The 26811-nt window shown below is 37.2% G+C and overlaps 4 protein-coding genes across 7 annotated transcripts; 1 reads left to right on the top strand and 3 right to left on the bottom strand.

The window, feature by feature from the left end:
- Nucleotides 1–161: 161 nt before the first annotated feature.
- On the bottom strand, nucleotides 162–17261 carry LOC119072924 (5-aminolevulinate synthase, erythroid-specific, mitochondrial). Of its 4 annotated transcripts, none has more exons than XM_037178255.1 (3): nucleotides 17148–17261; nucleotides 767–2347; nucleotides 162–696 (listed from the first exon to the last, which is right to left on the bottom strand). In XM_037178255.1, the coding sequence occupies exons 2-3, from the start codon at nucleotides 2300–2302 to the stop codon at nucleotides 577–579; spliced, it is 1656 nt and encodes a 551-aa protein (XP_037034150.1). In that variant the 5' UTR covers nucleotides 2303–2347; nucleotides 17148–17261; the 3' UTR covers nucleotides 162–576. The 4 variants fall into 4 exon arrangements, with proteins under 4 accessions (XP_037034150.1, XP_037034158.1, XP_037034165.1 ...); XM_037178263.1 differs by lacking the exon at nucleotides 17148–17261 and adding an exon at nucleotides 8715–8962; XM_037178270.1 differs by lacking the exon at nucleotides 17148–17261 and adding an exon at nucleotides 6101–6248.
- Nucleotides 17262–20094: 2833 nt separating this feature from the next.
- On the bottom strand, nucleotides 20095–21239 carry LOC119072914 (tetratricopeptide repeat protein 1). The gene is made up of 2 exons (XM_037178236.1): nucleotides 20574–21239; nucleotides 20095–20468 (listed from the first exon to the last, which is right to left on the bottom strand). Exons 1-2 carry the CDS (start codon nucleotides 21092–21094, stop codon nucleotides 20177–20179), a joined length of 813 nt encoding a protein of 270 aa, XP_037034131.1. The 5' UTR covers nucleotides 21095–21239; the 3' UTR covers nucleotides 20095–20176.
- Nucleotides 21240–21525: 286 nt separating this feature from the next.
- LOC119072891 (zinc finger protein 112-like) lies at nucleotides 21526–24389 on the top strand. The gene is made up of 6 exons (XM_037178218.1): nucleotides 21526–22486; nucleotides 22555–22756; nucleotides 22821–22930; nucleotides 23680–23767; nucleotides 23829–23900; nucleotides 24045–24389. The coding sequence occupies exons 1-6, from the start codon at nucleotides 21711–21713 to the stop codon at nucleotides 24342–24344; spliced, it is 1548 nt and encodes a 515-aa protein (XP_037034113.1). The 5' UTR covers nucleotides 21526–21710; the 3' UTR covers nucleotides 24345–24389.
- On the bottom strand, nucleotides 24295–25720 carry LOC119072901 (syntaxin-18). The gene is made up of 2 exons (XM_037178226.1): nucleotides 24789–25720; nucleotides 24295–24529 (listed from the first exon to the last, which is right to left on the bottom strand). The coding sequence occupies exons 1-2, from the start codon at nucleotides 25590–25592 to the stop codon at nucleotides 24341–24343; spliced, it is 993 nt and encodes a 330-aa protein (XP_037034121.1). The 5' UTR covers nucleotides 25593–25720; the 3' UTR covers nucleotides 24295–24340.
- Nucleotides 25721–26811: the final 1091 nt, after the last annotated feature.

Below are 26811 nucleotides of genomic sequence, written 5' to 3'. Positions count from 1 at the left end.
GCAGTCGCAGTGTTGCCAGACTCCGTTACAACTACTTCAATAGTCTCTATTTTAATCTTGTTTACGGCGAGTTGGAATTCATCTCTTTTTATTCTTCGGCTTTCGGCGAATGGAAATTGGAAATTCATGTCCAGCAATACACCACAACCAATGAAACAACATTTTGAATGAAATAATAAAAAATTTTATTTAGCGACATTGAATCATTCGATCCAATGCGTTAACAATCAATAACCGATTACAATTTTAGCGTCAACCGAGCGACTTTTAGACATCAATTTTGTTTATTAAGTTTGTGTTTCCACTAGACACCGAAAATAAAGTAAAAAATTTCTGTTCCTTGAAAGAGTTGCCAAAAAAAAGTAAAACCAAAAATAGTCCACAGAATTTCACCAAACGAAATAATATATCACAATCACCACCACATAATAAGAAAATAAAATCTGTGAAGTTTGATTAAACAAAAAAAGGAAAAGATCGGGAAGCTAAGAAATTAACAAAATTTTCTATTTTTAAAAATTGGAATTCCTGTCGAAACAACGAGATTTAAGTTGAAGTAAAAGTTTTCGGATTTTCCTAAAATGCCGCTACCATTTGTGGACAATTGGGGATTGCACATTGTATGTCCGCTGCACAGCCTCGAACTCGAGCTTCAAAGTGATCGAACAAAATTGGCTTACGGCAAAAAGTGCATTCCTGCAAGAAAAACGAATTTTTGTTTTCATTTCAATCATCTATGCCTCCCCTCCTACCCTTGTATTCTTACCTCTTTGCATTTGCTTCCGGACAAAGGCATATCCAATTGTTGCCAGACCGTTTTCATATCCCGTATCAAAATGTCCATCATCGGTTTCGTATGCCATGGAGTCGGTGCTAAGCGTAATTTTTCCTCGCCGCGTGCTACAGTCGGATAGTTGATGGCTTGGATGTAGTGGCCGTGCTCTTGAATTAGCAAATCCGAGATTTGGTTCCCTTTGAGCGGATCACCGATTCTAATAGGAATGATATGGCTTGGTGTGTGTTCGACAGGAAAACCTTCCCGCTGCAGATTCGTGCGCAAATAGCGAACGTTCTCCTGGTGACGGGCACGTAATGAACGTCCTTCGTCCGAGGCTAATATTTCAACGGCTTTATGTGCACCAGCCAAAACCGTCGGTGGTAATGAAGTGGTAAAAATGAAACCGGCACCGTAGGAACGGATAACATCCACCAACTTCGATGAAGATGCTATATATCCGCCAATGTTGCCGAAAGCCTTTCCCAGCGTTCCAGATATGATGTCCATCTTATGGAGTTGACCGTCTCTTTCGCCGATACCAGCACCATGTTCACCGTACAATCCGACCGCATGCACTTCATCGACAAACGTTAAAGCACCATACTCATGAGCAATGTCGCATAGCTCTTCCAATGGACAAACTGCACCAGACATTGAGTGCACCGTTTCAAATGCCACAATTTTCGGGACTGATTTGTCGACTTTGGACAGCAATTCCCTTAAATGCTCCGGATCATTGTGCCGGAAAATGTGTTTCGGCGCTTGACTATTTCGTATGCCCTGTATCATGGACGCATGATTGCCAGCATCGGAAAAGATATGGCATCCGGGTAATGACTTGAGTAACGTAAACAGTGTCGTATCATTAGCGACATAACATGAAGTAAACAGTAAAGCAGCTTCCTTCTGATGCAGTTTGCCCAACGTTTTTTCCAATTTCTCGTGGTACAGCGTATTCCCGGAAATATTTCTCGTACCGCCTGCACCAGCACCATTTTCCTCCAGTGCCGTTTTAACAGCGTCTTTCACCTTCGGATGACACGACATACCCAAATAATCATTCGAACACCAAACCGTTATCGGCTTCTCACCCCACGAATACTCCAAAGCCGTTGGAAACTGACCAGCACCAGCCAATCGGCTCACTTTCTTGAACACACGATACGAGTAGTCCTTCTTCTTTCGCATGATTTGATCATGAAAGAAATCCTCGTACGGAAACGATCGATTCGATGGAATGTCTTGAATCTCTTCGCTCACTTCCTTAACGGTTGTCGATGATGACGATAAAAATGGGCACTTTTTTTCGGCCATACCGTTCGGTTGGTCCACGGCCACATCCTGTTGCTGCGGTTGATGTTGCTGATGCATCGCACGAACGGTGGGATCCGAATCAATGGATCCTTGAAGTGTCGACATTGTCCGTTGTACAACGGGACATTGATGACCGTAGGTTTTCAGCAAAGATGTTGCATAATTGCGAACATAATTGACGTTGAGACGAGTTAAAAATGGGCAAGGCATCTTCTTAATGCTGCTTACCGCACGTTGGGCACTAGGAGTTAATAGCTGCAATGGAAAAGAGAAAATTTATTTTAATTTTTGAAGGTAAGTGGAAAACTGTGAAGAAATAGAAAGAAAAATCTTTTCAAACAAAAATGCGAACAATGAACGAACGATTCGGTGTGTATACCTGAAACATTTTTTCGAGACTATTACTTGTGCCACCAGTTTAATATCTAATATTCGAAATTCTCAACTTCTTGGTTTACTAGCAAAAAAACACAGAAAAAAAAACTAAATAAAAATGGAAGTCAAGGAGTATTTCGTGTTAGCAAATTGCTCACGGTCATTTACGACACTTCAAATAGACTATTTGATCAACCGATCGATCAATTAATTATTAATACTTCATTTCCATTCAATTTAATATTTAATTTCTTTTTTTATAATTTCTTATTGTCACACAAGTTCCGTTGCTGTATGTATTGCTGTCGTCTTTATATTGTTTTTTTTTTGCATGCAATAAAATGTACCCGGGTGTTAAGTAACCACTTGGAATTGTGAAAGTTTTTGTATTACAAAATATCTCTGGTTTTTTTTCACTCTGTTCAGTATTGTTTTTTTTGTAAAAAAAATAAGTTTTCATGTAATTATTTTCGATTTAATTGATCCACGCGTATCTTGCCCCACCATACATGCCGATCTGAATGGTAACAATGGAGTAGTTCGTGTACTTTTTGTTGCCCGGTAGTGAAGTGAAGATGAATTTGAATATTTCCTTATTCAATTTTTTGTGAAACAAAACTTTAAATGGCAAATAATTAGGCAAACAGCAAATTTACATACACCATTTGTATTCATCGATTTGAAATTCTGAATTGCAATTGCGCAAGACGTTCAACAGAGACAAAAATTTTTGAAGAATTATTTGCCAGAATTTATTATTTTACAGTTAATGTAAGCCGAATTCACCAGCTGGCCCACTCATACAATCACACTATTTATGAGTGCCTATATACGGTTTTACAACTACAACGCATATGCGTGTGACTATAAAACAAGTATAAAGACGCATAAGCAGTGTGTTTGTATGAGTGAACCAGCTGGTGAAACACCTGTAACAAACGCAGACACAAATTTGGTTGACATAACATAGTGGGACAAGGGAGATGATATAAAGATGAAGAGAAAAACTGAAAGTGGTACGTAGCCTTCACTGTCGATACAAAATTATACTGTCGAATATTGGTGGTTCAGCTAACCTCTTGATTGCTTGAGAGCCAATAAAATATAAAAACGAATAGTTGAAAAAGTCATAAAAGACGAACCGTATCTCAATATTGTGTAGATCATGCATTTAGGTATGGTCCGAACGGCCAGGAAACGGTCCACAAGGAAAGATTTAATCTAAATTCGCACAGCGACGCAAAGTACGAATGTTAAGTGTATGGAAACAAAATAGACTTTCATGCTTCTACAATAGATTAAGAACAGCTCGCTCGTTATGTGTTTTTAATGTAGATGGCAGCACGGGGTTTCGGTTGGTTTTGAAATTAAGTTTTTCTATGTTGCCCACATATGACCAAGGTCTTTGATTTGCGCTAGGTGAAGTCTTTTTTCACCGAGCGATCAGCGTAACCTCAAAATTGAAATATCTTGAAAACAAAGATCAAAACACACCAGAAATCGGTGGCGATCCAATTGTCAAAGGACAACACATAAACAAATTCTTTAATCTATTAGTAGATTAGACTTCAGGTCCTTCTTGTAGTTAGCAATTATTTTATTTGTTCAAAAAAGTGGAATAGACTCAAAACGATTAGTAACCTGCGCAGGTGTTTTTGTATTGTGAAGTCTCAAAATTATGGATAAAATAAATTGTTAATCGATCGATCGATTGTCTGTCATTGATTACTCCAATTAAAGTTAACTTACGATTAATCAAGAACAATTTTCATCATTATCATTCGATAAACCTTTCCACCAATTCGTCGCATTAGTTGGCTCGGACACTAAATATGAAAACTAAATACCGATAGCCATTCAATCGACTTACACCAACATTGTATTTGTAGTGGCTGCTTGTGTATTTCAGTAATTTCATTATTTATTTATTTTTTTCATTGCATGTCTTTTCGTTTTGGAATTGGTGTCAATTAAGGAAGGGATAGATTTGAATAATGCGAGTGTAGAGTAAATATAAAACTTTCTGTTAAGAAATGAGTATCACTTACAGAAAAAGTAAACACCTGATTCTAATGACGAAATTGAAAAATTGTTTTATAAGAGTGTTGCAACAGCACCAACAGCACTACTCTACGATTGTTGGATATAATTATTTAGCAAAGCCAATGTTTACTGGGAAAACAAAATGATGACTTTTTCGTGCCATTGAACGTGAAAATGAAGCGTCATGTCAGCAAAATTGTAGGCAAACAATTTATTAAAGAAAAACGGAAAACAATTCAATGAACTGTGTTGCAGATAATGTCTCGTTGGCGTGTGGTAAATTAAATCTATCATAATGGCTGAGCTAACTAAACTATTTACTCTGACTGACGTTGGGTGAAGTTGTATTCATTTAATTGGTTTTACAATTTAAAAATTTCTTACACGGACAAATGGACGAATATCCTAGAAGAATTGGATATTTGTATTGGTAGTGACGTAGTTATAGTCTCGTAAATTCTGCATTAGCTTGTTAATTGCAAAATTTGCAAAGCAAATAGGGCAATTTTCATAACTTTTGCCATGTACGTACATTCTTCAGCACTGTGAACCGTGATACAAGATATCGTGATACAAGACTTATAGTAATCAACTTATTACTTAACTGATAAGCTAAGCTAGGATGACGATTGACAGCTAAAATTGTTGAAATCGACTCGTAGACCACGATTTGCTTTAGTGACAAAATTGTAGAAAAATCGTCGGTAACATTCTATCCATAATTTAAGCAGTGAGGAACTGAGACCACTTATGTCAGTTTGTTACATGAGAAAACTTCAAGCACTTGTGTGCGACTCGGAGCTCAAATGTCCGCTTGTTTAACAAATTACTTTAGCCGCCACGACACATGGTTTTCCTTGTCGAATTCTCTAAGTTAAATCATCGCTATCAATACAAGCTCAAAAGGTGACGATCCGCCTTTGAAAATGTTTATCTCATTGTCAGCTCACGTTTGATACCTTTCAAGTGTTACACAAATTTAATCATTCCTAAGTGACTACGCAGCGACTACATTAACCTTATCACGAATAAACAGCGAACCAATAGCATCAGATATTGAAAGCAATCCAAATATTTTTGATTATTATTTGTTTAGGACGGCGATCAACAATAATTCTGTTTTGCAAATCAGTCGCATTAACTAAACAAACGTGTGAGATAGAGATTATTGAGAGAAATATTCTCAGAATCACAGTAAAAAGCATTGCTTCTAATGTCATCCAGAATTAAATTTAACTCAATCTATATTAGCGACAGCTGTTGAATATTGTCCTGATTCGCCTTGACTCAAAGTTTGTCGCTGATTTTTCTATTATTTATCGGATCATTTATGTTCAAAAATTTGCGAATTATTTCTTCTTCTGTTTATTTACTTAACATTATGCAAACAGTTGGTGCGATATTCGTTTAATTATTTATTATTTGACGCATTTAAAAGACAAATTCAAATTGTTGCTCATTATAATGCAGCTGATTGACAAACATGAGCAAATAACGCTCTGTACGACAAAAAAAAGACATCTGAATAAACTTCAGACAAAAAAAAATAATTTGAATTTCAACGCAAAACATATGCCCAAATTAACGTACGTGTACTATGTAGATTTAACTGGAGCTGCTTCAGCAAATTTAAACTTTTTTTTCACAAAATTTCTCAAGGACGAAAAATACGTCTGCGTCTGTTTGAATCGAATTTATAACTGAAACATTATCACGGTTATCAGCGCTTAATATTTATTTAACTTGGAAACGAGTGATAAGACATCGTTCAGCATTTATATTTTTTATTGACAACGCTCAGGTAAAGACGGGACAGCGGTAATACGCTTCATGCCCATTTCGAAAGTAAAATATTCCGTACAACTTTGTTTTTTGTGCGTCCCGTGCGATAATTCTCAAAACGTGTGGGTTAAATAGCTAGAGAACTGTGAACACTAAACCATTGTAGACACAAGGATTTGGGACACGATCTACCAATGTTGTTTATGTACATGAGCTAAAAGAAACCTCACACGACACGGAAGAGTATTCTATCCGAAAATATTAGAGATAGAGTGACCCCAAAATAAGTTCCACGGGTATTGCATCACCTATTACTGTAGCGTAGGTGATAGCACTCGGAATCGATAGATTAAAGCACATACATGATTGGTTGAAAAGGATTGTTCAACCAGTTAATATTGTACATTCAGCTCCAAAGATCTCACTAACGCTTCCTTGTCAAAGAATACGGACTCTTTACATTTCTTCCACTCCACAACAATTCTCACGTGCTTTTTTTGTTGATAACAGCGATGTGAAACAAGTGTGTTTTCGAAAAAGTGTATCAGCCGGGCTTTATTCGAGCCATAACTTTATATTCTGTACTGAGCCGATCAGAGAAAACTTAAAAAGATGTTAGCTCTAGTCCGAAAAAAATTTATTTGGAAAATGTCTTTTTGTGACGGTTAGTGCATAACTCTCCTCATACATCCCAAGCTGTGGCTCCAGCCGTTTTCGAAAAATCACCTCGGCGCTCATGCCTGATGCTATTCACTGTAGTATCTGAGGCGTTCAAAATTAATCCTAAAATGCAACATTTGAAAATCTTAATTGTTTGAATGATTTGAGTTATTCCCCTTTGTCTAGTCTGACCAATTGGAATTTTTTGTTGCCACGAATCTACAGTCATATAAAAAGTGATGTTGATTACTTAGCAAAAATTTTTTCGTTTGATCATTTCATCAGGTAATGATTCACCAAATTTTCGTAACGGTTAATCACTGAACGTTTTATCATCAGAGTTTTGATAAACAATTGTGAATTGCATAATCAAAGATTAATTTTTTTTTATGAATATCACTGATGGGGTAGCCCACGGACTTGCAATAAGTATGACCACGATTTGAAATCGTATTAATCAAACATCACGACCTATTTCCTAATATTTAACTTCCGTTTAATAACAGAAATGAATAAATAAAAAAGTTCGTGTTAACTAATATGAGTGAATTGAGAATTCATGAGTCTGCAATCATTGACAATAATTATTACTACATTCATTATCAAACCGGTTAAGTATTAATAACGAACTGTTCATTAAACATTAGGCTGGAATGAAAGACAAAATTGTCGTGTCGTTTGAACGTCGTTCTGTTACAGTAAAAAAAATCGATTTTCAAAATATTTCGAGAATAAGTCAGCACGACTTCAACCATTAACCGGAAACATCGGTTCCTTCAAAACAATAATCATAGAAAATGAAAGACAGCAAGAGACTAGATTATTACTTAACAAGTGTCGCTGCTAATGATCCTATTTTGAGATCCTTTCGTTACCGAAATATTTTACTGTACCTGTGATCGGCTGAATAGTGTCATAGTGCCATCTATTTACAAGTAGCCAAACAATGTACAAGGAGTAGGACACCGGTTCTCCCAACCTTTTACCGGTAAGTTGATATAGACCGACTCATCAACTTTGTTTGGCTTACAAATCTGATAATCGGGTTTTCATCTGTCGGTAGTGGTAAGCAGACGTGTTAACCATTACGAGTGCGTCTAAGAACACTATGAAAACACTGAATTTAGTAAGAAAAACTTGATGAAAACAAGATTTTAATTCTCTACGGGCATAGCAATAGGTAACTAAAATCGCAAAACGAACTGACTCAAGCTGAGATAAGTGTGCTGACCACATAGATACATGAACCGAAGATGATCTCCGTCACTGTTCAACTTTCCAAACGTAGTTTATAACCTGATCATCAATGTCAAACCGAACAACAAATCTAAACTGTCACCACAGGCAGGTTCTAAGAAACAGCGATTGTCTAACATATTGGGCATTTCGCTTCACCTTAATCAAACATATTCGAAAACAACACACACAAAAAATGGTCTCCCATTCGATGTATTTATCATCGTGACTTTCTATAAATTTTTGTTTTCTGCCAGTCATTGCGTTAAAACGTAAACATTACAGAATCTAATCGCGAACATTTACATTTTTAAAACTGTGGTATTTTACAATTTCGCAGTTGCTGCCGCAAGATAAGGTTTCTTGTCTATGTTGATAAAGCGGGCACTAACAGCTTAATGTCAATAAATGACTGAAATGTGAAATACAAACAAGAGAGCGACAACATGATTTCATTTCGAGAATTTTCGGTTGTTATCTGATTTTTGATAAAATCAATAATTATTATGCATTAAAAATCGCTTACCACTTAAGAAAATTTACAAAAAACCAGATATTCCACTATAATCACGTCCGCGTAAACGCGACAAGATTGATTTTGTTAGATTTTCGATTAGAATAATTTTTCGGCAATTTTTCCTTTCGTCTCTTTGATTTGGCGACCAGATTACACTGAAACTTAATTCAACACACGACACCACCATACACTTGAGACTTGATTAAAATATCGTCAACGACTACACGCTATACAACCGAAAATGATTGGTGACTTGTATATATCGAGAAACGGTGATTGATATTTTGAATCAAAGTTTTTTTTTCTGTCTTGGTTGCATATATAGTGGGCATAGTGGGGGGATGGATTACTAATTTGTATTGAATTACATGTGTAACGAAACCAGGTAAAACGAAAAGTTGTTAGACTTAATTATGCATTACCACACAATACCGTAGCATAAATGGCAATGCCACTAGTTAGTGAAATTCCGAAGAACTGCTCGTAAAGAGAATATTGTAGAATGTACTTCGGAATGCAAAATTCAACTTAGTCGATATCAAATGGTCCTATAAAAGAGAACTCATGACCAAGAAGGACAGTCTATCATTTAAAGTCAATATTTGCTAATAAATCAGTACATAATGAACGGAAAAGTGCACCGCACATCAAAATGTTTATTAATGCAGTGAATCGAGAAGTATGTATATCAAAGAAGTCTCCTTTGATGTATACCTGTCAAGATTTCATTTCGTCTAATTTTCAATCTCTTTGCGGTGATAAAATAAATCGAAAGTTAAATTACAAATTACCGTTGTTTAAGCACGGAATTGAGGTAAATCCAGTCCGACCGAGTCGGTTATATGAAAGTAGAAAAAAGTACGATGAATGATTATTTTCAACATTAGCCCAGCTATTTATTTCTTTTCTTAATAAAAGCTAAAGGCTCGGAGCTAAAACTGAATTATTTATTAGTTGACGAAATTAGTATGTCCGGTCAATATCGGAGAATATTTTAAATCTTGGGCTAAATTACATTCATTAGGATCATTGGGTACACAAAAAAAGACAGCAATGATTCAATAAGTTACCTCATTATTGAGTCAGAACTTCCCAACTGAAATTTTAGTAATTTTAAAAAGTCCATTGACTAATCGACAATGGTTTCCTGTTTTGTCGAATACTCAGGAAAATGTGTTAATCGACATAAGAAAAATTATTCGTGCTTGTGGCACGTATGTACCACAACACTACTTCTAGCACTCATTTTTTTATTTATTGTAAATATTTGTTTCTGAAAAGATCGTTTTTACTGTTTGCGCCTTTTTTTGCTTTTAAATAAACATTTTTCATTTTTTTCAACAACTCCGAATATTTCTTATGTTCATGCTAGGAGCAGCACTATGTATGTACTAACACGTTTTGTACGTTAGGCACGTTTGACACGTGTTAGATTACGCCTAACGCATACGGAATACGTACACAATCACAACGCAGTGGTAAGTGCCATTAGTTTAATTTCCTTACATGGTTTGTATTGTTCTTATCCCTTTATTGAATTTTATGAGCAAGTTTTAGTTAGTACAGCTAAGAGGAATAGGAGACAATCAATGGTTTAGAGCTTTGAGGGTATAACAAAGCTATCGTCACAGAATAAAACCTTAAAACTAGTGTCCTCCATTTTGGTTCTTGATGCAGAGCCTATTTTAGAAAAATTATTTTCTTCCAAAATTTGCTAAGATTTCCTAAAAATTCTTAAACATTTTCTAAATATTTTCCATCATGAAAAGTTTCAGTAAATTTTAAGAAATTTGAAAACATTTTAAAATTTAGAAAAATCATTTCCCCGACTGTAGACCCTGGCTTGGTGTTAAGACGTAACACCATAATAAATCACATCACATGTCCTAAAGCTGTTATTGTAGGAGTCTATTGAAAAGTTATGCAAATTTGAAAATAGCCATCAATGACGACCAGACGCGTGATCTATTCAGCGAAGTATTCGTAAACGATAAATTTATCTGATCATGTGATGTTCGCGGATATTCAAGGCTGAATCGTTTTAACTGGCAAATCTTCAAATTACAACGGTAAAATTCAGTAAACAAATAAAATCAACGAAAGTGTAGTTTAGACCTGCGGACCTGTCCTTGTATTCTAATATTTCTATTACCGGTTTTGCTTGTAATATTTAGAGAAGGGCAAGATTTTCTCTGAAGTGAGCAGCAAGAAACTGTAGAAGATCTATCCATACATTGCTTTCGCTAGAAAACGAAAATCTGTCAACTCAGTCCCAGTCTTTAAAAAAATCATAAATTGTTGGTACTTGCTCTTGAAGGGATCTTTGGAGTTGAAAAAAATACAGCGACAACATCAAAGGTCGGCGTAGCATTATTTGTCTATGACAACATTCATGTGCTAGTGTGCTATCTAAATGAGCCGCTCTAAATTGCACACCGCACCTGAGATACATTTTATAATTCAAGTTCATAAAAAGCCTAACTCAAACAAACACCACTAAAATTTGGAGTTAAATTCTATTCATTCGTCGAAACCACGTATACGTGGATACAAAACAGAATTAAATTTATTTGTACAACGAACAGACTCAACAGGTTTGTCTTTTTAATCAGCAAACTTTGTCGTCTTGACGTGTTTTTGGGTATGTCCCATGACGAGGACAACGAGTTTTTTTAATTTTGTATTTCCTTCGATTGCATAAATGGAAATGATATTTTCGTATGGATGAAATAGGTCATTAGAGGTGAAAAGAACAAGAACAACAACAACAACATTCTCACGATAGTTATCCATATGTTGGCATAGCTCATCAACATCACATTGAAAGTTACATAATTGCAAGATCATTCATTGACATTCTATGTGAATTAATTGCAAATAAATGTTTAATTATCCAGAGCCCCAACGATTTGTGGTGCTACCAGTAGGGTATGTGAATGTGGATGGAATGGTATTATGGGGAACGAAAAGGCAAGATGCTTTCAGTTTGAATCCATATATTTGAATGAATCTTAGTCTAACAAATACACCGTATATATAGGGGATACAATGTCTACTATGTCTGGAATCATTTGATTGGCATACTGTGATGAATTGATATGTTGTCGAGTGTTGGCGAGTGTTGACGAGTTACCACACACTTCCCCCCTAGGATCAGGTTTCGGTATCCATTTGAGGCGTGAATTCTTTTGATTCCATTTGACCAACCAAATTATGAAAGGAACTTATTGGCGATTTTGATTTATGTTTTTCCAAATGTTTGTTTGATTTTGATGATCATTGTATCGTATGATGCTGGTGATTCTGGATTTTATAATTGATTTTTGGATATAAGTCAATTTTTCAATTGATTTATGTATTTTGATTTTGGTATGCTGCGATAAAATCAGCACCCAAAATTATTTCATCAATATTGGCGGTGTAAAAACGCCACGAATAATTGATATTTTTGATCTTTATATTCTTTTCTATTTTTTCATACATTGGAAGGATTTGATTTCCGTTGTATATAGATAGGGATGTACATCGTCCATTGATTTCAAATTGTGGGAATAATGAAAATGGACTTCCGGTATCAATGATACACTTTAGACCGGTGTTTGCGTCTTTAAGTGTTTCCATCATTTTTTATTTAAATATTTTATTTTATTTACTTGTAGTTGTTGTTCTTTCGAACGACTAGAAGTGAATGTACTTTTCTCAAATATTGTTGCCGCTTTTATAGGCATTTAGAGAATAGTGTACTAGATCGTTTGCAAAAGTTACATGTTTAGTTTGTTTAAAAATTTCGTTGAGCAACGGAATTTCGTAACATGGCTTTAGTCGATCGATAGAGATAACTTTTTCTTTTCCCTTAATTTTAAGAGTGAAAAATTTAGTATCTCTTTTGATTACTTCGTATGGTCCTTCATAATTAGGTTGTAGGGGTTTTCTATAACCATCGGTACGGACGAATACGCGAGTACAAGTATCTAAGTTCTTGAAAAGAAAAACTTTTTGTTTATGATGATTAGCGCTTGGGACAGGCTGTAAATCATTCATATGTCGTTTTAACTTTTCAACGAAAGAACTTGGATCTTTTGAAAGATCTTCTTCTGTATGATGGAAAAAATGGTATGGTAAACGGATATTTGTACCATATACCATTTCTGAAACAGAAGCGTTGATGTGAGGTAGAATTATTGAACGTAATCCTAACATCACAATAGGGAGTGTTTTCATCCAATCAGGTGTTGAATGACACTTGATTGCTCCTTTAACAATCCGATGCCATCTTTCAAGAATTCCGTTGGCTTGAGGATGGTGGGCTGTTGTTCTCAATCTCTTTGTTCCAAGAAGTTTATTTAATTCGGCGAACAAATCTGATTCGAATTGTTTACCTTGATCGGTTGTTATAACTTCTGGCACGCCGAAGCGAGGAATCCAATGGAAGAAAAACTGTTTAGCGCATGTTTCAGCGGTTTGGTTTTCCATAGGGATTGCTTCGGGCCATCTTGTAAAACGATCGATGCATGTTAGGACATATTTGAATCCTTCTGAATTAGGGAGTGCACCCACAATGTCTAAATGGACATGATCGAATCTTTGATTCGGCATATCAATCGGTGTGATTGGCGACGAGTTGTGTCGTGAGACTTTGGTCTTCTGACAAGGAATACAGCTTTTACAATAATTTCGAATGTCTTTGATCATAGTTGGCCAAACGAAATCTTTTTTTATCGTAGTTGTAGAAGCTTTGATTCCTGGATGAGCAAAGTTATGGACTTTGTCAAAAACAATTTTGCGAAAATCAGGAGGAACAATCGGTCTCAAGTTTCCAGTTGATATATCACAAAATATGTCTGTACCATGATAGTCCGTTTTAATAACTTTAAGACTCGTGTCTTTTTTTACTTTGTCGATTACCGTCATATCTCTGGTTTGGGCTTCGGCTAGTAATTTATAATCAATTGAGCTATCAAGTGATATTGAATGTACTATGTTCAATGTTTCTATTCGAGACATTGCATCAGCAACAACATTTTTCTTTCCAGGTAGATGTCGAATATCAGTTGAAAACTGAGATATGTAGTTTAGTTGTCGTATTTGACGAGGGGTTGCTTTGTCAGCTTTTTGAGTGAAGGCATGAACTAATGGTTTATGATCTGTGAAGATCGTAAATTCCATTCCTTCTAAAATTTGTCGGAAATGTTTAATTCCTTCATAGATGGCTAAGAGTTCTTTATCATAAGTTGAATACTTAAGCTGTGCAGTATTTAATTTTTGTGAATAAAATGATAAAGGTTGCCATTTATTATTGACAAACTGAACAACTACACCTCCAAGTGCATAATCGGAAGCATCGACATGTAAACCGATAGGTGCGTCAGTTTTAGGGTGCGCTAGCAAAGTTGCGTTTGCTAAATCTGATTTACATTTGTTGAAAGCTTCTATCATGGTCACAGTCCAGGTGATAGGTGTTTTATCGTTCTTTATGTTGCCTTTCATGCAAGAAAACAATGGTAGTTGTGTTTCTGCGGCGTGTGGCATGAAGCGACGGAAAAAATTGATCATACCGAGAAATCGTTTGAGCTTGGTGACTGTATCCGGTAAGGGAAAGTCTAATATTGATTTAACTCGGTTGTCGAGAGGTTTTGTTCCGTGTTCATTTATTAGAAATCCGAGGAATTTGACTTCTTTTTGTCCGAAAACACATTTTTGCAAGTTAATAACTACGCCGTAGTCGTTGAGGCGAGCAAAAAGTATTTTGAGATGTTTTTTGTGTTCTTCTTCATTTTCGGAAGCAATTAGAATATCGTCAAGGTAGACGAAACAGAAGTCTAATTCTTTGAGGACTTCGTTCATAAAACGTTGGAACGTCTGACCGGCATTGCATAGACCGAAAGTCATGAATGGAAATTCAAATAAACCAAACGGTGTTATGATTGCCGTCTTTTGTATGTCGTCTTCGTGAACGGGTATTTGGTTATAAGCTCTGACTAAATCGACAACGCTGAAGATCTTTTTTCCATGCAAGAAATAGTTAAATTCTTGGATGTTTGGAACTGGATATCGATCTGGTTGCGTTGCAGCATTTAAACGTCGGTAATCGCCACATGGTCTAAAACCACCTGATGGTTTTTCTTTTATCAGTAATGGTGTTGCCCAGGGGCTGTCTGAGGGGCGACATATACCGAGTTTAAGCATATCGTCGATTTCTTTTTTAGCTATTGGAAGCTTAGAGGGATGTAATCTTCGAGCTTTTGCAAAAAGTGGGGCACATTTGGTAACGATGTGATGTTTAACATTGTGCTTTTTCACTTTTGATTTAAATTTTGTCAAGTCAAGAATATCTGGAAATTCGTTGACTAATTGATAGTAAACTGAAATGTTCGATATGGTTTTAATCGAATTTTTATTTTTTCGTGTACCGACGGTTGTTCCGATAGAAGAAATTGAAGTTTTACTGTCAATTAGTCTGTTGTTTTTAATATCGACGAGTAAGTCGAATTTTTGGAGTAGGTCAGCTCCAATGATGGGTTGTTGCACGTCTGCAATTATAAAAATCCATCTTATATTTCTTTTTAGGCCTAAATTAATAGTGACCGATTTGCTCCCATAAGTCTTAATAGGAGTACCATTAGCTGCATGAAGTTGGAATTGACATGGAGCATGGCTTCTTTCTTTATAACTTGGTGGAATGACTGATATGTCGGCACCAGTGTCAATTAAGAAAGTATTTCCAGTATTCTTTTCTTGAATGTATAAGCGACTTATGTCTTTGCCTTCGTCAAATTGCGCTTGGTTTGACTGGCTGTTTAGTTTTTTGGGTTGCGTTTTTTTATATTGCTCTTGTCTGGATAAGAACAAGGTGGTGTACAACGCCATGACCGTTTACCGTAGTCTAAATGACTTTTACAAAATCCGCTAGGAGATTGTTTATCTCGGTTAGGAGATTTAGACTTATTACGATTTCGCGAATCAGATCTGATGCGGGAGTTAGACTTATTGATTTCTTTTTGTAAAGAATCAATTTTGTCTTCCAGTTTGCAGAACTGTTGTGCTAGATCGCAGTCATTGACTGGTTGTTGTTTGGTAAAAGTCTGTATTTTATCTAAATCCATGGTTTCGTAAATTTTGTCGGCCATGAGACTTAGTTGTTCCAATGGTTCGGAACTATACGACAAAATGCTTTGGATGTTTTGTGGTAGTCGGTTAAACCATAATTCTTGTAATAAGTCATCGGAGACTTTGTTACAAGTGTTGTCTTTCATTTTTCGTAATAATTCTGAAGGTTTGCACGCTTCATTAATTGAATTATTGTCGAAAAGATTTTTTAGTTTTTTACGGTCAGAGACTGAAAATTCTTTGATCAACCGATTTTTAAGAGTTAAATACTTATCATTGTCTGGTGGGTTCATTACAATATCACTGACTTTGTCAAGGATATCGGTGTCTAATTTTCCAACCAGATGATTGTATTTGGATGTGTCGGCTCTTATAGCATTTGTCGCAAATTGAGCTTCGATCTGCATAAACCATATTTCTGGTTTTGCTTTCCAGAAAGGTGGTAATTTTAACTGGACAGATCGAATTGTGCCGTCGTTATTATTGGCATGAACAACATTTCTTGCGCCGTCTGTTTCATTGGCGGGTTGTTCAACTATAATTTCTTCTGTATCACTCATCGTAGATTATGCAAAAAATTTTATTTTGCAAAATATTTTTTAGATGAGACAAAGGAAACTTTGCGTTTATTGATTTTGTTCTCACAAATAAATTTAATTATTTGGACGGTAGAACTCAATCGAATTTATTCTTGTTATTGCTAACAATTTATTTTAAACAGTTGCTTGTTAGCAATTAATATATCGAAGCGTATAGCTTGATATTGACTTTGTATTCAGAGTCGGGGTCACCAATTATATGGGGAACGAAAAGGCAAGATGCTTTCAGTTTGAATCCATATATTTGAATGAATCTTAGTCTAACAAATACACCGTATATATAGGGGATACAATGTCTACTATGTCTGGAATCATTTGATTGGCATACTGTGATGAATTGATATGTTGTCGAGTGTTGGCGAGTGTTGACGAGTTACCACAGTATAATTGCTTTGAAAGTCTTTGACCTTTTATATGTAAGGGTTGGAAATATCAATTTACTTGGAATGACACACTTTCGAAAGGACAACTTTCAACTAGAGACTGTATGGCACACCGGACTGACAAGGTTGATGCATTTTTTACACGAAACAAATCAAATCAAAAGGAGATTTCACTTTTCACTTGGTAATTTACATGTTATTATGTCATCATTTATATGTGTGCCTGAAGTGATGGGGCACTGGCACTCTCATTAGTTTTGTTTAATGAAACGTTTAAAAAAGAATGAACGAAAGATTTTCTGTTTTTGTACGATTGCAACGATCTTGTATTAAATAAAATAAACTTCACTCACCTGTGCTAAAGTTTAACTTTAAATATTTTGTAACTTCGAAAGTTCACTGCTTCGCACCAATTGAAAATATGAATAAATATTTTCACTTTAAATGTCAACAGGAGTGCCAACATGTCAAAAAAAATTATTTGTTTAATGGTGAAGAATGAAGTTGTCTTATGAATGAAAAAATAGCGCGCGAAACAAAACATAATTTTGAATCATGTTTCTGATATTAGAGCGAAAATGGAAGTCTCAAATGTTGGTATGGTCTGACGTCTCAAAAGACAATAGATTCGAGATTCTTTTAATTTCAAACGCATGCACTGGGGTGCCCCTTGTATGTGTCCTAGACTGTTCTTTCAGGACAGTGAGTAATGCAACTTTAGCATTTGTAGTGAAATTTGTTCGGTGTTAACGGCTACAGCGGAGTACTATGAATGTACGTAAATAGCAATCGAAATAGTTAAAGAAGCTCAGAGACCTAACGAACAGGCTCTGTAAAAAGAAAGCACAACACTGATGCAGACTTACACCCAGTTGACCAAATGACATTTACAAACGAGAATTACGTAATACAGAGAGAACTTGTTGCTACGAAATCCGAGACGCAAATCTTATCCCACCCATTTGCTATTGGTGCACTATTTCCTTCTATTGGCGTACTATTTCTTTCTATTAGTCACCAATAGCAAATAGCACCTGTCCCAGTATTTGCTCGTGTAGCTTCCCCCTAGGATTGTGGACAATGATCTGATGTGTTGCGTGTGTTGCTGCTGCGCTTGAATTTCAAACCCACAACTGACAATTCAATATGAAGTCTGGGCTTACACACCGACCCGAATTGTTAACTCGCCTAAATGTAGGCTGTGCTCCTTGTTGCAATGTTGTTAACACACTGCAATTACTCAAGCGAGTGACATAATCGATAAAAATTTAATGAGTAATTGTCTGACACGGGAATCGAACAAGGATCTTTAAGTGGAAAAGTAGTACACACATACGTAACCAATGAGGCCATCCCGCGCGTGTGGAAATTCACGCTATCCGCGGTATCCTGGATACCGGGAAGTTTTCAGAAAAATTCTTTAGATACCGGGAAATCGAAAACAAGAATAGACCGGCTAAAGCCTGGTGAGGTCTTTTTTCTAATTTCTGTTTGGAACTACCAACTACCAACTATTTGACCTACCAGAACTACCACATTTTCGAATTGCAATGTTAACTGTGAGCTATCGGTTATCAGATAACAGATAATTATTATTTGCCTGGTGTTGATATGCTCATGGTGGCTTTGCAATTTTGAATGTCGATCCAGCTCACAACTACCAAAACTACCGACTACCAAATTTTCGATTTATAAATAGGCGAGCAGTTAGAATAACTTCGTCAGTCGGTGCGTAGTTCTCGAATAGTAAACATCTCTTCCCCAAAAATTACGTTTGGTAGTCAATTATAGCCTTGGTAGTCCAACTACCAACTACCAAATTTTCGAATTGCAATGTTAACTGTGAGCTATCGGTGATCAGATAACAAATAATTATTATTTGCCTGGTGTCGATATGCTCATGGTGGCTTTGCAATTTTGAATGTCAATCCATCTCGCAACTACCAACTACCAAAGCTACCGACTACCAAATTTCCGATTTATAAATAGCCGAGCATGTAGAATAATTTCGTCAGTCGGTGCGTAGTTCTCGAATAGTAAACATCTCTTCCCCAAAAATTACGTTTGGTAGTCAATTATAGCCTTGGTAGTCCAACTACCAACTACCAAATTTTCGAATTGCAATGTTAACTGTGAGCTATCGGTGATCAGATAACAAATAATTATTATTTGCCTGGTGTCGATATGCTCATGGTGGCTTTGCAATTTTGAATGTTAATCCACCTCGCAACTACCAACTACCAAAGCTACCGACTACCAAATTTCCGATTTATAAATAGCCGAGCATGTAGAATAATTTCGTCAGTCGGTGCGTAGTTCTCGAATAGTAAACATCTCTTCCCCAAAAATTACGTTTGGTAGTCAATTATAGCCTTGGTAGTCCAACTACCAACTACCAAATTTTCGAATTGCAATGTTAACTGTGAGCTATCGGTGATCAGATAACAAATAATTATTATTTGCCTGGTGTTGATATGCTCATGGTGGCTTTGCAATTTTGAATGTCAATCCACCTCGCAACTACCAACTACCAAAGCTACCGACTACCAAATTTCCGATTTATAAATAGCCGAGCATGTAGAATAATTTCGTCAGTCGGTGCGTAGTTCTCGAATAGTAAACATCTCTTCCCCAAAAATTACGTTTGGTAGTCAATTATAGCCTTGGTAGTCCAACTACCAACTACCAAATTTTCGAATTGCAATGTTAACTGTGAGCTATCGGTGATCAGATAACAAATAATTATTATTTGCCTGGTGTTGATATGCTCATGGTGGCTTTGCAATTTTGAATGTCAATCCAGCTCGAAACTACCAACTACCGACTGAGAGCTACCAAAACTACCAAATTTGTTGAACAGACAGACAGACAGACAGACAAACCGGCCATAATAGGGTATTTTTTCTAGAAGAAAAAAGACCTAAAAACTTGAAAATTATGTGGCGAAAAATCAAATTTACCATTTTAGATACCGGGAAATTTGACTCGGATACCGGGAAGAAAACAAAATTTCCACACGCGCCATCCCGTCCTCATAATTTTGAGCCCTACTGACAAGTAACGGTGCTTAGATGATAATTTTAGTTGGAGATACTGAACAATCGTCATAATTATATTAATATGAAGTCCAACATAGCACTTCTCCTAGCAACATAGAAAATATTTTGTGGCCTGCATTTTGTGTGATGAGATAAACAGCAAATGCAAGTGTACACGTTATAAATGAAAAAAAGGTCTATTGATGTCCAGTCAATATATTGTCGAAGAAGAATAAAAGTAACAGAACGAGGGAAAAGGAAATTTTTATTTGGAAAAAAATGTTTTATTTTCAACAGCCAGCCATCAATCCTTCGCGCACTCCATTCCAACGTAATCGTAAATATCAAGGCTTTGGATTTTGATTAAAATTAACCGAATACGATCCGGTGTTTGGATCCTGTTGCATTTGGAAATTATTTGTCGATAGTCCAAATGGTTTCAAAATCATGTTCCCTAAATCTTTCAATTTTCCCAACATTTCTGTCTTCAGCTTTTCATTGCGTTCGTTGATCTTAACCGGCAGTCTGACAATGGCTTGACGAGCTTCCGTACAGTTACCATCCATCTCTAACACGGCCTTGAAGTCTTCCAAACTTTCGTCAAGCTTATCGTTTTCTTCGTACAGTTTGGCTCTTCTGCAAAAAGATAGAGAGGTGAGGCGCTTAGTCGTTTGAAGATGAAGGTGAATGATAAACGATGAAAGTGAACGACACTCATGTACCGAATCAAAATTAATTTACCTTAATAACACCTTGGTGTACTTCGGATTCAAATCTATCGCTTTGCTGCAATCTTCAATCGCCAGTGTGTTATTGCTGAGCTGTAAATGGGCCGCCGATCTATTTCCATACAAAATGGCTCTCTCACTGCTGCATCGCAATGGACAAATACTAATTCCACTGCTGTAACTATCTATCGACGCCGAAAAGTCCCCATTCTTGTAGTGATCGTTGCCAGTTTTCTTGAATTCATTCGCCTGCAATAGATTCGCATTCAATTCGTCCTCGGTTAACGTGCTCTCGTAGTCTTTTTGCGACGCTTCGGGATCCGGGTCTGCAGCCAGCGGCTGTGCTTCAATGCAATCATCAAATTTATCGTCTTCGGAATCGTCGGCGTTCAAATTCAATGAGCCCTGTTGATCGACAATTTCATCGATGATTTCTTTGTTAGTTTTCGTCACGTTGTCGGAGGCATCCTCGAATTCTTCGCAATTGTCACTGTGTTGATTTTGACTGTGGTGTTTCTGGTGTTCGTCAGCCATAGTTTAGTTGTTTCGATTGATTAATAAGTTTCTTAAAAAGTACTAAACACCTTTGTTGCAACAATCACATTCCAACCTTTGATTTTGTTTATAATTTTTGTGTGACGTTTATACAGCTTGTTCCGTGATTGACGTGCTGTCGGTGCTGTCAGTGGTGATGTCGGTGGTGTGTGTTTAATGACACCTTGTTATAAAACGCTTTAATTATGTGCCCTGATTGTAACCGTTGTAACCATTGTATTTCTTAAACAAACTGATAGCTGATGTTCCTGAGGGAGATGATTTCTTGTTTCCTTTTCCTAAAAAAAATTCTTATTTCTTACTTCATCACTCGAGCGGCAAGCAAAAGAAGATTTGTTTGAATTTCTTTCGGAACCTTGAATCATAGCCTCTTCCTGTCGAAGCACTTGAAACGCATTCATTAACATTCAGTGATGGCTACACTGCAGCGTTGTCAACTTGTACACTCATGGTATAGCTTTATTTTGTGACAGCTGACATCAAAAAACACTGCTTTGGCTCCAATTTCATAAAAAAATTTCAAAAAGCATTACTTTTCAACTGACATTAACGTTTAATTGTGCACAAACCAAGGCATAAAACTCTTTTAAACGAAATGCCGCAGCTAAGGAAAAGGCAACTGCTGAAGGCATCTCCAAAATCCCCGAAATCAGTGCCACAAACGTCAACCGTCGAAACGGATCAGAAATTGAGCACCATAAACATTGACGTCCGATCATGTTTTGTGTGCCGAAAGGATACATCAATATTCAGCGAAAATCTGCTCAAAATCAACACAGCACACAGCGACACACCGGTACTGAAGTATATCGAAAAATTCATTGGATATCCATTGGTCAAGCATGAATCTTTTGAGAAGCTAATCATATGCAAATGTTGCATGACCAAAATCGATGAATTCGACAAGGCATACATAACAGCCAAATTGGTACAGATCGAATTGAGAGAACTCCTACACGCCAGTGTCCAGTCCATGGAAGCCTTCAAAGAAAGCCCAACCGTATTAGAAGAACCGACCACCCACCGGTACATTGTCACCGACGTTGACGACAATCAAACAACGCCATATGTTCAGACCAACATTCTGGAGGAAATGGCTAACAATGAGGACGTCAAATTGGAAATCGAAATACTCGATGAAGAAGAGAATCTGGACGAATCCTACCAATACGACATGGACGATGCGAATGTTGAGTGCCTGGAAGAGTATGAAATTATCGAAGAGCAGGAGAATCTGGATGAGGAATATTTTGAAAGTCATTTGAGCGATACGGAAGAATTGTTGGAAGAAATGCATTCGAAGGAAAATGATTTCGATTATGGGGACTGCATTACAATGACTTGTGACTTGTGCAACACAAATTTTAAGAGGTAATCCTGTTCTTGCAACACTAGTTCACTAGTTTTTCGCCGATCTAAATTTCGCTTAACGATTTCAGCCTGGCGGAAATGGACGCACACAGCAAAGAAATTCATGGCCGGATAGCCAAGAAAATACCAAAGATCGTTAAATTGAAAGGACCAGTTTCGGCGCCCAAAGAAAATCGACCGTTTGTGGACCATATGAAAGTGAGGAAATCGGAACCAACGAAAAAGTGTAAAATTTGTCTGAGCAAATTCTACACCACGGACGATGTTAAGGTCAGACTGCACTTTTCAATTGACTATAAATTCAGTAACTAAACGGAATACGTTACGATTGCAGGCACACATAGAGGCTGTCCATGAGTTCGATGATCAACGGTGCGAGATTTGCGGTATTGTCTGTACTGGCAAAGTGAAACTCCAAGAGCATATGGATCTACATGCCACAAGGTATGACAGAACTCTTTTTAAATTACTTTTTTTCGAGTTTACTTAGGTCCAGTGTGAACAATCAATCATTATTCCCTCGGGATATCCATCGATGATTGATAAATTGATGACAATCTGATTAGTAAGAAGGTAACTCTTTGGTAATGTGTTTAACGTTAAAACGAGCGTTGCGTACCATCCGACAACACAGAGAAGCTCCATATCTCTCGAAACACTTACAATCTCAGTGGTACGATCTTTGACGATAGGATTTATACTTACGACGTCAATGCTTTGCACGAATCGAATTTCGTTGCAGAAACTCTTCAGATCTCGTGACAAATAGTCATTCGTTTCTACGTAATACTGACCTAGTCTCCTTTAAAGGACTACCCAGCCTGCATGACTCAAATTAGTTTGAAAATTTCATCAGGTCCCACAGGGCGATGTAGCTATGCCAGATGCGCCTTTCAATATTTTCTTGAAATTCCCATACTGGCGCCTCTTCAGTAGCCAGTTCGGCCTCTGCTATCGAAATATAGAATACCTTACACTTGTTCGTTCGCTGAATTTACTTGCAATCTGCTATCGACATTGTAATCCATTTCGGACTCCTCTTACACCTCGTACCACGCAAGAAACTCGAACCAATTCTACTTCAAAAACTTCTAAAATGTCTAAAGTCAGACGATTTTTTGAAAATCTAATTGTTCCCCTTGCTACCGATACTGCTCGAGAACTGACAATTTCGCTTTACTTTCATTTTTCAGAAAACCGCTAGAATGTGTAATTTGTAGTAAAGAAGTGAAACGACGCTCTTTTCTCCGTCAACATATGCTTATCCACACTGGCGAGAAGGTAAAACAAACCCCTTACAAATTTTGCGACTGAACCAAGTCAATCCTAATTCCATTTGTAGGTTTACCAATGCGATCTTTGCGGTAAACAATTCATCCATCATTCGTCGATGCGAATGCACATGAGGATGCATGTAAGTTACACAATTTGAAGCTGGGGGTCACGCATTTCATTTGATCAATTTAATTCCATTTAAACCATAAATTCAATGAGTGCGTCTCCTCTCAATTTTGAGTTCGTCTATCTCACTTCCCCATTTTCTTTCCTCTTCCAACAGCGCGACATTCGAGACTCAGAATGCGAGATCTGTGGCCACAAATCCCGTTCCAAATCACATTTAAACAAACATATGTTGACGCATACTGGCGAGAAAAAGTGGCAATGCTCCATATGTCTGAATCGATTCGCCAGCGGCGGAAACATGCGAGCCCATATGAACATTCACTTAGGAATTGCGTCGCGGAAGAAGCACACATGCATGATGTGCAGTCAAGTGTTTCCCAGCTTAAGTAAATTAAATGCACATCAACAGTTGGCACACGACACAGCACTTCAACAGGCTGGCGAAGCCGTTTAATCATTGTACCAATTCAAGAATAATAAACTAAATGACATGACTAACAAGAAGAATAGTACCCAGACGCGTAGGCCGGCGTTCCGTTGAATTGCCTGCTTTATTTGTTCGTTGGCGTCCTTGACATTTTCGGTGGCACCGACGACCGTATTGGCTATTCGTTCAATGTCGGTTTTCTGCTCAGATACCTGCGAAACGGAAATGTTTGAAATTATCGTGTGTGAGATACAGTTGGCAAGGGCTCTGTGCAAGAGAGAAAATTTAATGAGAATCGAGGCGAAAGACAGAACGAGAAGAAAGATTACCTGAAGAGGTAAGTGTCAAGAAATTAATGGGACTGTGAAATGTAGCAATCTAACAAAGGATACAAAGGCACCACCCGAGAATACTCGCCTCTTAAGGTTAAGTTAAGTTTTGTCAAACATTCGTTGGCAGTTCACACATTACCTTTTCCGTAAATATTTCCTGTAATCTGGCTATGTCCACCACATTTTTCTCAATTTGCTCTACTTCATCGGACAGCCCTTTCAACTCTCTGTACAGTTGAACATTTTCCGATTCAAACATTTGAATGTCCTCCGCGCTAATTTCCTCCTGCTCTAATGCGTGCCTGTTGGCAATATCATCGTCCAGTTCCATTTTATTTCGTCGCCTGCGTTCTGATTCGCTTCGGTCGTGTCGCACATCCATACCGTTGTCATCCTCCGATGGTGGTTCATCATAGTCCAATCGTATACGCTCTCTGGGCGGTATGACCGGAATCAATTTTTTATTGGACTCCAATTTTAGCAATTTGTACGTTTCCAGTTCGTACTGCATTCGGTAGGCCTTCTGTTTGTTGTAAATGTTGAAAATGTCCTTCAGGTACGACGATAGCAGCTCCAGTACGTTTTGCATGTGTTCCGCTTCCTGTTTGCTGCAGACTTTCCGTTTCACCTCTAATTTCAAATCATTTAGAAATTGCGTACAGATTCCGATTATTTTCTCCGATTCGCTGTCGATGATATCACGTTCCTCGTCGGTCATTTGGGTGGACGATTTCAGGTGACATCCAAATCGCATATACGCCGAACGGTTTTCAATCAGTAGATTCTTCAACTGGGTGATTTGATGGCAAATGTCCAGGGTTTTGATGGTGAAATCGGTTTTCGTAGTCTTCTTCAAAATGCGATTTTTGTCGAGTGGTGGAACTGATTTGTTTCGCAGACGAATCGTTTTAATGCTCGCTTTGAAAAGTTGAGTAATATCCATTTTGATAACTAATTTTTACAGACAGAAGGCACACAACTTAAAGAATCCGTTTCTCGTACAGATTGTCACACTTGCACTGGGGTATTTTTGATGGTAAATACGTGCCATTTGACACATCATAACAAACGCCATCAAGCATGTTATCCATGTTTTGAAGAGTCCGTTTGATGGAATTTCTGGTTTACTTGGACCGAGGTTTCAGAACTTTGACTTGAACCACTTGGATGGCTAGACATTTGAGCGTGATTTTTGATCACTTTAGGGACAAAATTGCAAAAAATTATTTTTCAATTAATTATTACGCGGCAGAGTAAAATAAACCAAGCAGTAGCGATTCATTTTCGAAACGTCAAATAAGGGACCTAATTCACTGTATGAAAATGAACTCAAATGAACACTGACAAAAATTGAAAACACTAGTCAAATCGGTGCTCCTACCTGGTTAACTTTACTCTGTCCCGATTAGAAAGTTCTACATAGTCGCAGTGATAGTAGTCAAATTAGAGGTCAGGTGATGGCTAAAATATTTAGAATTAACCTGAAATGATTGACAAATACTGCCGATACAAAACTTACAATTTTAAATTTGGCTTCGGTGTCAAGGTCCAGTGGTTTGATCACGTGGTGTGAACATTTAGTTACCATAAAAAGGTCGAAATGCTATCACAATCATGACTAGCAGTACATTAAGTTTCAAGTCAAAAATAGTTTGATCTGATTGAGGATGCACAACCGGCCCAGATGGGCTATTCTGCTGGGAATTTCGCGCTGCGTCATTTACAATAATTGACGAAATGACACATTCTGTATACGGAAAATGTCACTTTGTGGGTTATTGTAAATGACGCGGCGCGAAATTCCTCAACACCGGGCTATTAGGTGCAGGATTGATTCCATCCTACCTATTCTATTCTTACATAGCTACGATTTGCGAAACGACAAAAAGACATGAACCTCTCAATACGACGCTTTATAAAGGATTTTATGCCCGTATGCCTCGTGTGAATTATTCCACTCGTTCCACCTTCGGCTCCACTCGTTCCACAAACTTTCACACTCAGATATACACTCTCGCACACATTCAAACTCGTGCAAAAACATTTTCATGTGTCTCACTTCGTTCGGGCTACAACTCGCGAAATTGATTAAAAACAATCGTCCACAGATACACAAATAACTATTTTTGTAGTGGACTTGCGTCACGCCCGCTTACTAACGT

This window comes from Bradysia coprophila, chromosome II (genome assembly GCF_014529535.1).
Source record: "Bradysia coprophila strain Holo2 chromosome II, BU_Bcop_v1, whole genome shotgun sequence".
In the NCBI taxonomy this organism is placed as follows: domain Eukaryota; kingdom Metazoa; phylum Arthropoda; class Insecta; order Diptera; family Sciaridae; genus Bradysia; species Bradysia coprophila.
The sequence above is the reverse complement of the archived record's forward strand: the minus strand, read 5'-3'. Positions and strand labels throughout refer to the sequence as shown.

Bases quoted from the DNA above. Each gene is read 5' to 3' on its own strand.
- LOC119072924 (XM_037178247.1), bottom strand. The intron at 697-766 runs GTAAGAATACAA...TTTTTCTTGCAG, and splicing joins CCGGAAGCAAATGCAAAGAG to GAATGCACTTTTTGCCGTAA.
- LOC119072914 (XM_037178236.1), bottom strand. From the start codon at position 21,094: ATGGCTGACGAACACCAGAAACACCACAGTCAAAATCAACACAGTGAC. The intron at 20,469-20,573 runs GTAAATTAATTT...ATCTTTTTGCAG, and splicing joins TACACCAAGGTGTTATTAAG to AAGAGCCAAACTGTACGAAG.
- LOC119072891 (XM_037178218.1), top strand. From the start codon at position 21,711: ATGCCGCAGCTAAGGAAAAGGCAACTGCTGAAGGCATCTCCAAAATCC. The intron at 22,931-23,679 runs GTATGACAGAAC...TTCATTTTTCAG, and splicing joins ATGGATCTACATGCCACAAG to AAAACCGCTAGAATGTGTAA. The intron at 23,901-24,044 runs GTAAGTTACACA...CTCTTCCAACAG, and splicing joins GAATGCACATGAGGATGCAT to CGCGACATTCGAGACTCAGA.
- LOC119072901 (XM_037178226.1), bottom strand. From the start codon at position 25,592: ATGGATATTACTCAACTTTTCAAAGCGAGCATTAAAACGATTCGTCTG. The intron at 24,530-24,788 runs GTAATGTGTGAA...TCCGTTTCGCAG, and splicing joins AGGAAATATTTACGGAAAAG to GTATCTGAGCAGAAAACCGA.